Below are 17,536 nucleotides of genomic sequence, written 5' to 3'. Positions count from 1 at the left end.
TAGATATATATGTATGTGCTAACTTGTTGTGTTTTGCCTTTTATAAAAAGCTGACCCTCTTGTGTGAAATATCCCCTAAAACCAGGAAAAGAAAGACAGACAGAGCAACATGTCGTAGGTGTGATCAGTAGATTCCATTATTCTCTTTTTAAAAAAGACTTCAGAACAAGAAATGACTTCATTCATTCAGACATAAAGCCTTCACATTTACAGTTTCCCCCACTGTTCATCACTGACTTCATAACAACCATGGAACAGTCCAGTGCTGAGTGTCTGAACCACCTGCTGCACATGTACATGTATCATTAGTCCTGATCTGAAACAAGGACGACCTCCAGGAACAATTATTTTCACTCCATCAGCCATCTGATGATTTAACACCGCCACGTTTTTACAACCAGGGCGACACAGATCAGCAGTCAAGTCTGTCTCATGCAGACTATTCCCTTTATGTTCATTAAAGAACATAATTTTAAATGTCAGCCTGTGAGGCAGCTTATGAATCAGACAGTCCTCCTAATTTCAACTAGTGTCATTAATAATGGGGCGGCTGTGGCTCAGGTGGTAGAGCGGGTCGTCCAATAATCAAAGGGTCGGCACTTCGATTCCCGCTCTCGCCTAGTCATGTGCTGTATGCCGAAGTTTCCTTGGGCAAGATTCTGAACCCCGAATTGCCTACCAGTGACTGTTCCACTGGTGTATGAATGTATACTGACTGATGTTGCAGGTTGATTAGCAACCTGCGCATTAGTGTGTGTCTGGGTGAATGGGAGCAATTGTTGTAAAAGTGCTTTGAGTACTCTGATGAGTAGAAAAGCGCTATATAAGAGCAGGTCCATTTAATAACAGTTTTAGCTGACCAACATTTCAGTAAACAGTGAAGTCCCAGCAACTTCAACTTGAGATGAATGCTAAAATGGCGTGCTAACATGCTAAACATTTGCATATTTATCACTTTTTAGAGAGGGGTTGCTGACCAACACATCCAGATTGACTCTTTCCTCTGTACTTTAAATATATACTGATCACATTAGCTTACAAGTTGAAGATTTAAGTCCATTCATGACTTTTAAAGAAGTCATCCAACACAGTTCTAACAGCAAAATCCACATCACAGCCTGTTGAGTTTTAGCCAAATGTACAACAAAGCTGGAGGTAACACCAGGAAGAACTCTGGTGGAGCATGCTAACAAATGGCAGGTGAGCTAGCTGTGGCTAACTGAGGAGTCCAGCTGAGACCGATGAAGCCTGAAATGTCCCAACATGGCCACCGTACACAGAACAAGTACTTCTGATTTAGGGAAGAACATGAATGAACTGCAGCATAATGAAGAACTTTCTTCACAATGAATCCAAAGAATAAACTCCCCCAAACTTCTGCTGCACCTGTAACCACGCCCCCCTGTGATGTCACCAGGTCCTGACACACACCTGTACATCAGCACAGCATGAGCTCAACCACAGCACGACTTCCAGAAACACTGAGACAAAACTAAATCAGTCCACATGCACACCACTGTAGACTAAATCATTAAAAAAAACAATTACCAAGCTGAAGGAGGAGAAATATTCTGAGAAAGAACTCCATGTACTTTTCATTCCATTCATCAAACTGTATTTTCAGATCTGGCAATAAGGAAATCAATGTGATTTAGGCCAGAAAAACACATTTAAAAAAGTAATAAAGGAAGAAAAGAATAATTTCTTGTATATTTACATTTTGTACATGTCAGAGAAGTTTGTTTTTCTCATAAATGAACAATATTAATCTCAGAGAATATCCATGTTTTTGTCTTGTATATTTATTAAGACTTTGATTTCAGGGAATATCTGAGCTTTACTCTGACTTTAATCTCAGAGCTTTGTTCTCATCCATTTACCACATCAGTCTTAGGGAAGATCCATGGTTTTTTCCATCTTATATTTTGGTGTTTATCTCTGGGATTTTTTTTAATGTAATTTTTATTTTTTGGCTTTAATCTCAGAATAGAGTTTTTACTCTGGTAAATTTACAATTTTAATCTCAGAATGTCCAGCACTTCAGGCTTAGAGCACATTCAAGTCTTTCTTGGAAATTTACAAGTTTATTGCCAGAGACTATCCAAATTCTTATTAAATTTACTACTTTGATCTCGGAGAATAGTCTTTTTATATTTTTTTTCTCAAAAAATATCAGAGGCTTGCTCTTCAATCAGACAAGATTTTGTCATAAACTTACAACTTTAACCTAAGACACGTAGTTTGTTTTCTCAAAAATGACTCTCCTCCTTCAGCTCAGTAGTATTTCTACTGATGTGTTCATTTAGAACCTACAGTGGCCCTCACACACCGTTGATTCAGTGTCACTCAAACTCATGTAAACAGACTAGAAACTGCAGCTACACGTTGTTCATTTTTTACGTACAGAAAAACCGTTGTCAAGGCAACAACACAAAACTGACAGTGATGCTAATTAAAGCTGCACTAATTAGTATTTCTACATAAAAATGGATCAAATCACATGTTGTGATGGGATAAGGAAGAGCTCGTACATTCATCTGGTAGACACAAACATGGTTCCTAACTCTTGCTTTTTCACAGCTACAGTTGTGCTGTCCACATGAACAAACTAAACTGCATTTAACTATGTTGAATACTGCATTTTGTTGAAAAGGTCTGATCAGAGTCTCAGCTTTGTTAGTCATGATTTCAACATGTGGTTTGATCTTTCAGTGTAAATGCATAGGGAGTCTAAAAAGCAGTGCTAATGCTGCTCTCATCTCCTCACCACCCCCCGTCCCTCCCCTGTATTCCCTGTATTTATCATCCACCAGCGTTTGACCTCTATAACTAGCATGAACCTCCCCGCTGTCTGTTTTTGTCTTACTGGTGGAAGATGCAGCCAAGCAGGGCTAAAACCAATCCAAATCAATTTTAAAAAGAAACAAAAAGCAGCCCTTTGTTCTTCCTCCTCCCCCCGACCCGATTGTTCGTCCCTCTGTTCCTCTGGCACAGTTTGGGTGTTCAGTTCATATAAAAGGCGTTGGGAGTTTCGCTACATGATGATCCGCGGCTCTGGGACCGACTCGTTGATGGATTTGTGCGGCAGGACGTTGGCTCCGTTCAGGTAAAGCTCGTCGTTCACGATCACATCCTCCCCCAGCACCGTCACGTTCTCCATGCGGACCTGACAACAGACAAGTCATCAGTGAACATGACAGCAGCCGGGGCAAGTCTCGACATTCCAGAATGACATAAAACTGATTTGATGAAACGACTGAAGAAGAGCTGCAACCATTTTCACTCTCATCTATTCTTTACTTTCTGTGATCCAAACAGAACTAAACTCCAGCACTTCATTTTTTTGTTTTGTTTTGGTTTGGAATCTTTTAATCCTCCTTTTAAACCAGTTCTACATGTTAGTGTTTCCTGTAATGCCTCAAGACGTCAGTATTGGACACTGTATAAGATGTATGATAAGTAACCAAATAAATGGAACTTTTGTTGCTTCTTTGGTTCATGATTTTTGACGACATAATTTAATTACACGGCAGAAAGAGCTTTGTCTAACAAATTTACAACTAACTTCAGGAGATCCAAATTTGTTTCTTGTAAATTTAAAACTTTAATCCAAAAGAATATCCGAGTTTTTTGCTTCTAATTTTACAGCATCAGTCTTTGTTCTTCTCAATTTACAATTAATCTCAGAAAACATCCAAGCTTTTAAAATATAAATTCACAATTTTAATGTCAGAATATCCTCACTGTTTTTCTTTTAATTTTAAAATTTTATTTCAAGCAATACTTGAATTTAGTTTTTAGATTCAGTTTATAAACAGAAAATAGCAAATTTACAACTGCAGTTTCTGACAATATTTAAGTTTGTTCTTGTAAATTTATGACTGAAAACTTGTAAATTCTGTGGCTTTTCTCGAAAAATTACCTTCTTCTCCTGCTTGGACATTTTTAATACATTTTTATTTTTTTTAAATGTTTATCTGTCCTTACACACTGTCACAGCAGCTTCACTCAAACACACACCACTGTTCAAAAGTTTGGGGTAATCCAGACAATTCCATGTTTTCCATGAAAACTCCCACTTTTATCCATGTGCTAACATAACTGCACAAGGGTTTTCTAATCATCAATGAGCCTTTCAACAGCATTAGCTAACACAATGTAGCATTAGAACACAGGAGTGATGGTTGCTGGAAATGTTCCTCTGTACCCCTATGGAGATATTCCATTAAAAATCAGTTGTTTACAGCCACAATAGTCATTTACCACATTAACAATGTCTACACTGGATTTATCATTCATTTAATGTTATCTTCATTGTGGGGAAAAAAAACATTTTTAAGTGACTCCAAACTGTTGAAGGGTAGTGTAGACTTATCTCAGATTTTGTCGTACTGCACAAAAGATGTTTGTGAAGGATGACAAATGTAACCATGACTACTTCTGGTCCTATTTCTTCACTGTCCTTGAAGGATTCAACAGATAAAAGATATTTCACTAAAAATTACATGAAAAATCTTTGGGGGAAAAATTGTGATCACAGTTTAATGTGCTCTCTAAAAGTCTTCTGCTTCTCAACACAATATTATCTATAAACCATAAATTAGTATCCTCGTACTGCACCTCTTTCTGTCAGGTTGTGTTTTTGTCAGATGTTTAGACAGTCACAGACCGATGTGAACTCTCTCTGAAGACGTCTGCTGATCTTGGCTCATGTCTGGATGTTTGGAAAACGCCGGCAGCTCCTCCCCTCTACTCACCCACTGGCCGACCGAGGAGCTCCACCCCACGATGCAGCTCTCCAGCCAGGAGTGCGATCGAACCCTCGACCCTTTCAGCACCGTGCACCGCTTTATCCTCACGCCGTCCTCCACGACCACACCGGCGCCGATGGTGACGTTGGGACCGATGGTGCAGTTCTCCCCGATCTGCGCTGTCGGGTCCTGCAGGGGAGGAAGTGGCACAGACCATCACCATCATGCAGGAGTATCCTGGACCTGATGTGTAGCCTCAACACGCTACACTCACCACCATGACGTTGCCAAGGAAACCGGGCCCCGTACGCAGCCTCTCAGGAGCCTGTTGTCGTAGTGACTGGAGGTACATACACATCCCTGTCAGGAAGTCTTTGGGCTGACCGATGTCCATCCAGAAACCTGCAGACAGACAGAGAGAGACAAAGAGCAGCAGACAAACAACAAGCAGACACAGAGACATGACGAGTTAGTTTCCATGGAAACAAGCAGGAGCTTCCTTGTGATTTTGAATATGTGACTTAGTGTAACTTGCAAAAACACGTGTATTCTGCTGCTAGAAAACGGTTTGTTCCAAAGAGAAGCCGTGTTAAATATGGAGTAAAAGAAAGAAAAACTCTCCACAGCTCCAAACGGATCAAGTTCACATTAAATGGACAAAATACAACAAAGTGCTGCTTAAAACCCCAAAAGACAAAGTCCAGCACCAAAATGTCATAAATAAAAGTATTTATGACGGTGTGCAGGAGTCTGTGGATATGTTTGAATCCCCTACACATCTGTCTATTTACCAGACTTTTGGAGAACTCTACTAACTTCTGCTCATCTAAGGAAAAGCGACTTATTGTGAAAACCAATCAGTGCATCAGATTACCACAACAAATCAGTAGTTAGCTAACTCTGCACCAGTCTGTGGGTTGGAGCTCAAAGAACAGCTCTGGTTAACTTCAACTCGCTTTGTTCGGATGCATAGAGACCATAGACTGTATATAAAGATGGACGTAGCATCTGGCTCCAGAATTGAAGCCAACCCGGAAGTGTCAAAAACTTGCAATATCACGCCGTCCACTAGGGTTGGCTCCAAAAAGCTTTTTCTCCATAGACCCCAATTCATCACCGGAAAAAATAAATTTGATAGACTGATGTTCTACAGCTCAGGATTTTTTCCCGTTAGTTTTCATGGTCAAAATGAGAGATCAGGTGGCCGATCTTAAAATAAATCAATACTGAATTTTAAATAAATTGTTAAAGTTGGCGGAGCCAGGGGGCGTGGCTATACTTGATAGACCGCAACAGAAGCCTCTGCGGTAAAATGTGGGCGGGATAAGAGAGTCCTCAGCCAATCCTGCCCCTAGTTGCTCTCCGGTCCAGTCTGTTTGATGACGCTTTTTACGTCACTGGCTCCAAAAAAATCCAAAACGGCGACCAGGAAGTAGCAAAATCCGGGCTTCATTTTCTCGGCGTTGAAACCAACGGGTGACGTCACGGTTAGTTTACGCCTGATAGAGACCCAATAGGCACATTACTGGGAAATAAATCTGAATGATCATCTAAAGATTTGTTGCTATGACAACAGATTCACATATATTTGAAGCCATCTTTAAAGAATAAAACATTTTTGTCCTGAGCTCTGATCGTTCAATAAATCCCCTGCAGGAAATAACAGAACTTCAGTCATTCTTTTACAGTTTCAGAGGGAAACAAACCCTCTACTGCTGGGACCAGTCTGCCTGCTGGACTACAGGATGGAGGGAGGTTTGACTGCCAGCTAGGTGTTCCTCTATTTCAGCCTCCCAGAGAGGGATGAGGATCTAGAGAAGCACCAACAGCAGTTCTGATCTCTTCTGATGTTTATCTGAGCACTAGTGAACCTTCAGGTTTGGGTATAAAGAGCGATCCTGTTTCAAACGTCCTGCTTTTTGGTGTCGGTGCTTCTCTACAAACGATTCCTCTCCAGAACTACATGAGAAGAAAAGCCCAAACACTTACGTCTGGTGGAGCTGTGAGCTGCAGAGACCAGAACAGAGAATACAGCACAAGAATAAACAAGAATACAGCGACAAGATGTTCCATTACACTGACAGTACTGCTGAGCTTCTTGGTAAGAACAGCCACAGTGTTTCAGTAGGAACTGCTGTTGATGGATCAAACAGCTTCTTCTTCAGACACAAGCTGTGTTTTCACATCTTATATTCACCAGAGCTCAGTCACTTTGTCCACTGACAGCTACACAAAAGTTATTCAAACATGAGAAGCTAAGACTGCACTGCTGGTTTGAATGGGTAATTTAACTCTATTAATATCTAATTGTGTTTAAATTTTTTAAAAATAAATGGTAACAATCTAATTTAAGCTGTTATAAAATCGTAATAAACCGTAGCTCCAAACCTCAGGTATAGACTGATCTTTGAATCTAACGAGCAGTGGAACACGTTACCATCCAATAGGCCTTCACACGTCTTTTTTGGCCACAACAACACGACCGTCACTCCCCACCTGCTCTGCTCACCTGATTCTATTCCTTGTGACGTCTTCCTCATCCCCAAAATGAAACTGAAGGTTAACGGTTGTAAATTAGACACGGTTTAAGAGACCATGGCCGACGGTGGGCGGTTCATTTACTGGGTTCTAAGGAAGAACTGCAGCACTGCTCTACACTGAGCAGGTGATGGTGGCAAAATTTAAATCAGGTTCATGATTTTATAGGTGCAGTCTCTAAACGTATTGATCACCTGTCATATTACAGTACTCTGCTGAAAAAAAGAGAGAAGGCAGGGTGGAGTGTGTGGAGAGGAAAGGCAGCAGCAGGAGAGGAAAAGGAAGGAGGACGGTTGTAAAGGCAGCTGAGTTACAGTAAAACACGGTAAAATCTGCACTGGATGGGCAGGATGGGAGATGAGGGGATCAGAGGGACAAAGAAGAGAGAAGAAAGAAGAAGAAGAAGTTACCCTGCAGCTCCATGGCATACAGCTGCCCCTCCTCTGCCATGACTGGAAAGATTTCTTTCTCTATGGATGTTGGTCTCAGCTGCACACAAATATGAAACATGAAAGGAAGTCACAATCAAAGAACCTACACACCATCATGTACACTTTAGAATATTGAAATACTTCAAAATCCACCCAGTAACACGGCGACAGAGTGAGGTGGTCACCTGGATCCTGCTGAGCATGCTGGGATTGAAGATGTACATCCCGGCATTAATCTTGTTGGACACAAACACCTGCGGCTTCTCAACGAAGCGATGGATCCTCCCGCTGTCCGACTCAAACACCACCACGCCGTACTTAGAGGGCTCCTCCACCCGCGTCACCTGCACACACATCCAGCCTCCGTGAACGTCAGCATCACAGAAAAGGACCAAATCTCTCAAATCAAAAGTCATAAACGTTTTAAGCACTGGTAAGTTTTTCACGGTTCTGCAAGTTGTTGACTCAGAAATCTAAACTGTGGTTCTTTCAGTTTCTTCTATTTACTGATATAGATACAAGGGATGAACTAAGGTGGAAATATGAAGTATAAACGTTTGTGATGTTTTTTCACTGTTAGTTTGATTTTCAATACTTAAAAGCAATAACTCTGAGTCTGGTTCCAGAGTGGTTTTACTACCTTTTATTGAAGCTTATCTTGGTCATTATAAGGGCTAGCAGTACAAACTGTATGGATGTTTTTATTCAGAACAGTCTTAGCTCTTCCATCATTTCACATGACAGTACTTGCAGAGGTTTTAGATTAGCCTTTACATTGAGGAAAAAACTATTCGTATTAAGAAATTGTTATGTTTTTACTTTTGTCAAGATATTGTTTCATAACTGTGTAGCGGAGACTGTTTTAAATCTGGAACTGTCAGAACTAAGATGGATAAGAGCTACAAGGAAACAAGGAGCCGTAAAAACAGCAACCACCGTGGCAAAAAGAAGGAGCTCCCTGCAGCTTTCTGAAGTTTTTTAGAACATCTGTTTTCAGTCTGAATTATCCACTGGTGGACAGCTTTCACCGTTTAGACTGACAGATTTCACTCTGTTTTATCAACATTCTTTGTTGTAAAATCCCTAAAACCTGACAAAATAAAATCCCGTGTGTGGCTCCGTCTCTCTCACCACGATGGTTCCCTCCTTGCCGTGGTTGTGGTGAAACTGAAGCAGATCTTTGAAGGGAAAATCACAGATGACGTCTGAGTTAAGGACGAAGAACGGCTCGTTGTCGATGTTCAGCAGCTCTCGAGCCAAAGCCAGGGGACCCGCTGTAGAAACACATTCATTAAGTCCAATCTCTGTGTCGGAAACTCCACGACATTATTAAAGTATGTCTGTGTTCAGATCCCAAAAACGCCACAGCAAGCAATAACATTTTAGAGAAAAGTGTACAGTCTGACAGAACCTCATCCACAAATGTTATCTGCCCAGTTAATGAATAAGAACTGGACCGGGCAGCTGGTCTGAGATGAACAGAAACTCACCGGTTCCCAAAGGCTCCTTCTCATGAGACAGAGAAATACGAATCCCGAGCTGAGGAGAAAACAGAGAAATGTTCAGAGCACCACAGCATGAAAATCACTTCTAATCACATCAGATCAGATCAGACAGAGAAGAAGAAAAGCACTCAGAGAGTTCAGCGCTCCACCAAGGCTGCTAGGTCGTATCGTTTCAGACGGATGAAATCTTTAACAAAAAATGACCTTGCACTGAGCACAGGTGTGTTTTGCATGTGTACGTTATGTACATGTACTAAATCACGTGACCTAAATATGTAGCAGGTGGTGGGAATTAATGGGACTCAGAAACATCCCCACAATTTAATCAGTTGTTCCTTGTGCCATTTTATATGGATAAGTCCTGATAAGTCCTCAGAGGTGGATTTGTAGTAGGATCACAATCAGCTGATGTAGTGTTCACTGGTTGTCATTACAGTGACGTCATGCTGCTATCTCGCAATGATACAGAAATCTTAAACAAATTTGTGGATCCAGACTGTAAGCTGCATCACTGCCAAAATCTAATCAGTTGGTCATTGTGGCATTTCTGACCTTCCCTGAAAAATTCATCCAAATCTGTTGGTCCGTTTTTGAGTGATGTTGCTGAAAGACAGACGGAATCACAGAAGGACAAACGGACGCTGATCGTCACATAACTCCGTTCCTCGGTGGAGTAAAATTGTTCAGGAATGATTTGGACACAAAAGCGTGATGGGGAAACAAACAGAGCAAATCCAAACTCTTTAGTAGAATAAGAACACCGGCTTTACCCCACTTTCAAATGAACACAACTAAAGACTACTCACTATTGTCTACACTGAAAAAAGTAAGGAGGATGGCCGAGGTATCAAAGAACACTGCAACACGATGAAAAGAATCATCTTTTAAAAATGTAGTCAGGAGTGATTTCATTAAAATACATTGTCTAGCCTTACTTTAACATGAGATCGTGTGTTTTTAATGTAGGATATTTACATTTGCAAAAACAATGAAAAAATCTCTCTCATTATTCTGTAAATTAATAAATAGAAATAATGTTGGTAATCCTAACTGACCTAAAATGGGAAAGTTTAGTCTGATTTACTGTCAGACAGTAAGTAAAAAAAGGGTATATGTCATTTTACACAGCGTATGTAAGCTTCTGGTTTCATCTGTGTCTGTATATATATGGCTATATAGTTCTAGATGTCGTACACCTCCTGGAATAGAAACTCTAGAAGTTGAATTCCCTCAGGAATGTCTTGGCAGTGTACCAGCTGTTTACCTCCTTTAGCATGCTAGCAGGGTTGGCCTGTGAGCTAAGCTACAGACTGTTTGTGACTGGTATGAAACCTGTACGACTCCCATTCTACGTTTGAACTCCTGCAGCCACAACCAGAGATTGTGGAGCTCACTTTATCCTCTAACCATGCAGTGAAGGCGATTAAAACCAGATGGTTGTCCTTAGTGTTGACTAAAACGCAGCATTACTTTGTGGAGCTCTAAAACTGAAACTACTTCTGGCTTTGATGGATAATTATAAATATGGTTCATTTTATTTGTTTTGTACTGGAGAGGTAACAGTTAACAGTCTTTTCTTATTGACAGAATTGCAGCACCTTAAATTTACTGGAAGAATTTTGGCCAACTAGACACTTTTTATTGTTTTAATTTTTTGAACATAAATGAAAAAAATGTTCACCTATCAGCTTAAACAACAACTTCAGCCAAGTTAACATTAAACTGTGAGTGTTGTGTACCATTACATCCTGTACACTGTTTTTCCACCAAGGAACGCGGTGGAGTTATGTGACGATCCATCCGTCTGTCATTACTCAAAAACAGACTAACGGATTCAGATGAAATTTTCAGAGAAGGTCAGAAATGACACAAGGTGATTAGATTTTGACAGTGATGCAGCTTATAGTCTGGATCCACAAATTTGTTAAAGATTTCTGTATCATTGCCAGACAGCAGCATGTCATCACTGTAACCATGACAACAAGTGAACACTACATCAGCTGCCTGCTGATGACCACATGATTGTGATCCTACTACAAATCCACCACTGAGGACTTATCAGGACTTATCCATCAGGGTGTTTCTGAGTCCCATCAATTCCAACCACCCACTGAATACTTAAGTCATGTGATTCGATATCCGTACATAACATACACATGCAGAACACACGCCTGTGCTCAGTGCAAGGTCATTTTGTTTGTTGGTACATCTACATTTAATGGACACATTCTATGGTGCTGTGATTTCTACCACAAAGTTTTTTCAAGATTTCATCCATCGGAAATGCTCCGACGACTGAGCAGCTTTGGAGGAGTACTGCGCTCTCTGAGTGCTTTATTTGTTGTAAAAGATCCTTCAAGAATGATCCAAAATTACTTGAAAATGATCCAGAATTACAAAATTTTCCAGAAATGATCTAAAACAATGAAAATTTACTTAGAATGACATGAAAATAATCTAAAATGACTACAAAATGATCCAAAATCAGTCAGAATTTCTCTCAAATGATTAGAAAGGATCCAGAATGACAAAAAAATACAGAATGATATTAAATTTGTCCAAAATGCTGTAAAAATCATTCAAAATGACTTGAAAATGATCCAAAATTAGAGAAGATTTTCCAGAAATGATCTAAAACGATTAAAATTTACTCAGAATGACATGAAAATAATCTAATATGAATGGAAAATGATCCAAAATTATTCAGAATTTCTCTCAGATGATTAGAAAGGATCTAGAATAACAAAAAAATACAGAATGACACTTAATTTGTCCAAGATGTTGTAAAAATCATGCAAAATGACTTGAAAATGATCCAAAATTGAAGAAAATGTGTCCAGAATTACACAAAAATTGTCAAAATTACAAAAATCTTTCCAAAGTGACTGAAAAAATGATCATAATGACTTAAATCTGCTCAGAATAAACAGAAATGTATACCTAAATGGCCACATTTTATGTCAATAACTAATAAACAAATGCTGCATCTCTGACATACGGGGGAATGAGCAGCCTTGGAGGAGGACTGAGCTCTCAGTGCTGTTCTTGTTGTGTGTGCTCTAAGTGTGTGATGGTGTACATACTCTCTGCTCCTGGACTCTCATCTCTCTCTCCAGCAGCTCTGACATGTAGCTCACAGCCAGAACCACATGGTCCACACCAGCCTGCAAACACAACGACTGATCAGTACAGCTCACAGCCACCTGTCAGCAGAACAGCTGAATGTCTCCTACCTTGACCAGCGCCTCCACCTGGTGCAGCAGGATGGGTTTGTTACAGAACTCCACCAGCGGTTTGGGAACGCTCAGGGTGAGCGGTCGCAGCCGGGTCCCGTATCCTCCGACCAGGATTAGAGCCTTCATGCTTCTGCCGTTAGCAACAGTTACCGAGGAGGACGCCGTTCATCAACACCGACACATCAACCAGTCTGGAAGAAGGAAAAGGTACAATGATTAAAGAAGCAGCGTCAGTGACTACGACATGCTGGTTTCTATGACAGATTATTACATTTGAGTTGACTTAAAAGTTTATCTTTATTACTCTGAAGACCATATTTGTCATATTCAGCATCTAAAGTCCAGCAAACTGACATTAAATGAATTAATTACAACCTGTGAGACAAAAGAAACATGTTTTCTCAGCTCAGCGATAAAGGCTCATGATCTACATGTTTTTTTCTATTTCCAAGGTATGTTTTCTCTCAATATTTTATATTTTCATTCATTCATTCATACAAAAAATGTCTGCTTGAGTGTTACACAAAGAGCGACGGTGACATGCAGCTATCTGTCTTTCAACGATCAAACTATGAGCCAAACCTGAAAAACAGGTTAAAACTTCAGATGAACGGTTGCTGGCCTGGCTGTGTCTGAACACATCGGCTCTGTCTGTCTCTGATAGCAGAACGCTTAAAAATAGTGTTTGGATGACACCATGTCGTTAGATCCTTTTTTAACTATTTATTCTTCAGGAGGAATGACTTCATGTTTCTCCACTGGGCCAAAGAGAAGCACTACTGGGTCAGAACAAACACACATCGATGCCACAGTGTGTCCTGGTTCACAGAGGCCACGACATGCAAAACAGTAAGAGTAAAGAAAAGAGTGTATGTACAGTATGTATTTTCCTGTTATTTCTGATCACTGACAAACAAGAATGTCATTTGTGCTTAAATACACCCATCCATCTATTATCTGTACACCTCTTTGTCTTCTGTGGGGTCACGGGGGTTCAGGTCTATCGAGGCTGATTCAAGGTGAAGGCCGGACATATTTCCCAACACTTTTTTTCCAGCCCTCTTTCAGCAGTTTTTTTTGGGGGTTCAGTTTATTTTAAATACTAAAGATACAAACTTGACATTTTCTCTCTGTTCAAATCAGATGATTTGTTCTATTTTTACCATTCCTGGCTGGTAGACGGTGTATTTTTGTAAACACTGCCTGCAGTTCAACCTAAAAACTCTGAACTTTGTCTTTTATAGAATCTTTTCAGTGATTTTTTTGGGGCAAATTTTTAAATGATACAAGTAGAATAACGTCATTTTGATGAATTATTATAATTTTCAGCTCATTTCTGACTTCTTTCCCCCTGACAGTAAACTTATGTTGCACATGATGCATTCACTGACTGTTGGAAAGTTAAAAATCTGTTGTAATTTTGGTGATATTTTTAAAGTTCAAATGTCTTTTGGGTTTCATAGGGACAAACTGAAAACCTTTTGTTAACACGCTAGCGTTTAGTTTGCCTATCGAGCTGCAACTATTTCTCAACTAGTCATCAACTTTAAACTAATTCTGCAACTATTATCATCATTGAATGAGAGATTTTTTTTTAAAGAAAACTAGAAATTGTCTGATTAGAGCTTCTTAAATGTCCGTATTTTCTGGTAACCATGAATATCGACAGTAGATTACATTTAATAGTTGTGGACAACGATGGACAACCCTGGACAGGTCACCAGTCTATCACACTGATATTCTTTTTCACCTGAAATCTATTTGAAAGAGAATGAAAAGTTCTTTTCTGCATCCATCCATCAGCTCTGTCAGCTCATGCTTCAGGTCAGAGAAGGTAACACTGAGCCAGAGGAAGATTGGATCCTCAGAAAAGAAACTGAAAACAGAGATTTAGCTGCTCACATCTCAGTTTGCCTCCTTGTTTGAGTCAAGCAACAAAAACAAACACCCAGTGAAACTTGTTAAAAACTAAAACGTTAACTTTTATTTTCAGTAAGAGTGGTACAAAGGCTACTTTGAAAGTTAGAAATACGTTTAAAACACACACTAGAGGTAGTTAAAGCATCATTTTGATCATTTAAGTGCGAGACAAAACCACTGTCTAACTTCCTAAAGCTGAACCAAACCCCAATTTTCCAGCAGATAAGCCATAAAACGTAAACATGTCTCCTTAATGAAGCATCTCCTGGCTGTTAGTTATGGTGTTGTCTTAATTCATTTCATTCATTCTTTACATAAGTCTGACTGAGTTAGTATCCTACTTAATCCCTCTACAGTGTGTAGGAAACCACCACAGATTAACACAGTGGATTTCTCTTGTTACATCGAACATAACGATAACGGCATATGCGTGAAAACTTCAGTATTTGAGTGTAAACAGTGAGTTCAGAGACAAACAGACAGCGCTCATGTTTTGGTCTCAATGAAGTGCAGTTAGCCACCGTTAGCACAACGAGCTAACTGGCCTGTTACTTCATCTACAGCTACTAACCGCCTGTTGGCTGCTTCGGACATGTTTGCTAAAGTCTAAAGTCTTTGTTTAAGTGACTAAAGAGGATAAAAACTCACCTGGATTTGTTCAGCAGAAGTCCCCGGCAGGTTCGTGAATCACTTGAACTCTCGTAATGACACGTAAGACCGTCCAAGCAAGAATTCCGTGTTTGTTTCCGGTGCCGCCGCAATGCGTCAATGTGACATCATCACACGCACAGTGTCCGGCCCGACTTTTCAAAACAATGGTAGAGTGTTTTTTTACACTAAAAAAAGGGTTTTGCTTAAATAAATAAATGTCCTAAATATGTTTAATTAATACACGTGACCATTAAAGAATTTAATTTGCTCTGTAATTCTACATGAAGCTGTTTGTTAAATGAATCTATCTATCTATCTATCTATCTATCTATCTATCTATCTATCTATCTATCTATCTATCTGTCTATCTATCTATCTATCTACAGTCATGGAAAGAATAATTAGACCATCCTTGTTTTCTTCAATTTCTTATTCATTTTAATGTCTGGTACCATAAAGGTTTATTACCCGAAGAATACAATGAACATCACAAAAAATGCAGCTGATTCCATAATACTTTATGTCCTATTTGACATGCTTCAGTTTCATTGTATTCCAGGGTATATAAGAGGACATTTCATGTCATAAGCAGCACTGCACATGTAAAGGTCTAGAGTGGTTTCCTGCTGACATTCAAGTCGTAGCATAGCTCAGAAATTGTCACCTCTCACATAATGCCTAAAACTGAAGACTTATGTGAAGCCACAAAGGCAGCCATCTTGAAATTGGCATGAATGAGAGACAGGTAGCCAAAAAAACTGAAGATCTCTAAGACAGTCATTCATTACACCAAGAAAAAAAAACAATCCCAACATGTTTCTACCAAACTGCTAGCTGGTCAGGAAACATCTTTCTACCCACCAGATGACCGTCACTCATCTGTTCCTGTGTCAGAAATCATCCTTAGACCTCCAGGGAACTTAAAAATGAGTCGGTACTGTTCAGAAATGTGACTTGTTTGGCAAGAACAGTTGGAAAGCGACTTGTTGAAGCTGGTCTGAAGTCACACAGGGCAGGAAGAAGCCCTTCATCAAGGAAAGGCAGAGGAAAGCCCGGTTACTCTTTGCTGGGATCACAAGGATTGGACTGTTGATGATTGGGCTAAGGTTCTCTTCAGGGCTGAATCCAGTTTTCAGCTGATGTCCACTCCAGACAACTTACTGGTTAGGAGGAAGCCTGGAGAAGCTACAAACCAGACTGTCTGCCCCTACAGTAAAACATGGGGGTGGATCAGTGACCATCTGGGGTAGTTTCAGTCTGGGTGGAACAGGGTCAATGAACCAGGTCATGTACAGGACTACTCTTGAAAACAGTCTTCTTCCATCAGCTTGAAAACTCTTTCCTGCCTCCAATGACTGGATTTTCCAACAAGACAAGGTCAGTCAAAGCCTGGATGGAGAACCAGAACACTGGAGCCATGTCTTGGCTGCTCAATCACCAGATCTAAATCCAACTGAAAACCTGTGGAAAATCATCAAACACAAAATGGAGAACCACAAATTCCAAAAACAAAGCAGATTAGTTAGAATTTGAGCAACAGGATTGGGCTGCTATGATTAGAAGCTGGTAGAGAACATGCCAAGACGCATGATTGCAGTCATCAGAAACAATGGTTATGAATCAGTACTAACTCCTGTGTGGATCATGAGACTAAAACAGACAGAAAACATGGAATCCTAAAAGCTGTTTTTGGCAGAACAATGCCATAGCTACTGATAAAAGAACTGAAGTGACTTTGGTTATTGTTAAGAAAATCATGGAGAATGTCTGATATCAGCTCTGAAGTTAAACTCTTGTTGTCATTATATTTGTCCAAATAAATGTACCTTTAGTTGTACCAGGCATTAAAATAAACAAGAAACTTTAGAAAACAAGGGTGGTCTAATATTTTTTTTCCATGACTGTATAATCACTGATTGCTGACATGAAAATGACTGATGGTCAATTCCACTGCAATAAGGGTAAAAATCAAGCATTTATTTTGAAGATCAAATCGTTCTGTTCCTGCTCTGAACGGGGATATTCTGGGGAACTTAACGGTCGATCCTATCTGCATTTGTTCACTCGGGGAGGGTCAAATTAAACGGAATCTTAAATGAACACCGCGCATTTTCCTGTATTTCACAGTGAATTCAGAAGGAATTGTAAACTATAAACTTCACCAAAATAAAAACGCCAAACATCACGGCCGCCATGCTTATTTCATCAACTTCATCTAAACTGTCTTATACACCCCTAACGTTTTATACAATGGTATGTCCCACACACCCTTGTCCCGCCCTTTCATTACTTCTGACCAATCAGAGAAAAACAGCGTGGCGATGAAAGGTGGATAAAACATCCCGATTTACATAAGAGGACGGATGAGGTCCCATCAGTGATCTCTGTCTGACAGTTTTAATATATTTATTTCAATATGTCTTTACAGCATACTTTGAAGTTTTACTATTACACTATATACTTGATACTATTTTGTCATTTTCTCTTGTCTCAGTCAATGCAAT

The 17,536-nt window shown here is 39.8% G+C and overlaps 1 protein-coding gene across 1 annotated transcript; it reads right to left on the bottom strand.

Moving 5' to 3' along the window:
• Positions 1–115: 115 nt before the first annotated feature.
• gmppb (GDP-mannose pyrophosphorylase B) lies at positions 116–15,156 on the bottom strand. The gene is made up of 10 exons (XM_022213864.2): positions 15,030–15,156; positions 12,459–12,652; positions 12,309–12,389; positions 9,211–9,259; positions 8,852–8,994; positions 7,906–8,064; positions 7,700–7,778; positions 5,026–5,153; positions 4,758–4,940; positions 116–3,166 (listed from the first exon to the last, which is right to left on the bottom strand). The coding sequence occupies exons 2-10, from the start codon at positions 12,585–12,587 to the stop codon at positions 3,035–3,037; spliced, it is 1,083 nt and encodes a 360-aa protein (XP_022069556.1). The 5' UTR covers positions 12,588–12,652; positions 15,030–15,156; the 3' UTR covers positions 116–3,034.
• Positions 15,157–17,536: the final 2,380 nt, after the last annotated feature.

This window comes from Acanthochromis polyacanthus, chromosome 5, assembly GCF_021347895.1.
Source record: "Acanthochromis polyacanthus isolate Apoly-LR-REF ecotype Palm Island chromosome 5, KAUST_Apoly_ChrSc, whole genome shotgun sequence".
In the NCBI taxonomy this organism is placed as follows: domain Eukaryota; kingdom Metazoa; phylum Chordata; class Actinopteri; family Pomacentridae; genus Acanthochromis; species Acanthochromis polyacanthus.
The sequence above is the reverse complement of the archived record's forward strand: the minus strand, read 5'-3'. Positions and strand labels throughout refer to the sequence as shown.

Excerpts from the sequence above, each read along its gene's own strand:
- gmppb (XM_022213864.2), bottom strand. The coding sequence starts at position 12,587 with ATGAAGGCTCTAATCCTGGTCGGAGGATACGGGACCCGGCTGCGACCG. Across the intron at positions 5,154-7,699 it reads GTATGCCATGGAGCTGCAGG|GTTTCTGGATGGACATCGGT; the intron begins GTAACTTCTTCT and ends GTCTGTCTGCAG. Across the intron at positions 4,941-5,025 it reads TCCTTGGCAACGTCATGGTG|GACCCGACAGCGCAGATCGG; the intron begins GTGAGTGTAGCG and ends CCTCCCCTGCAG.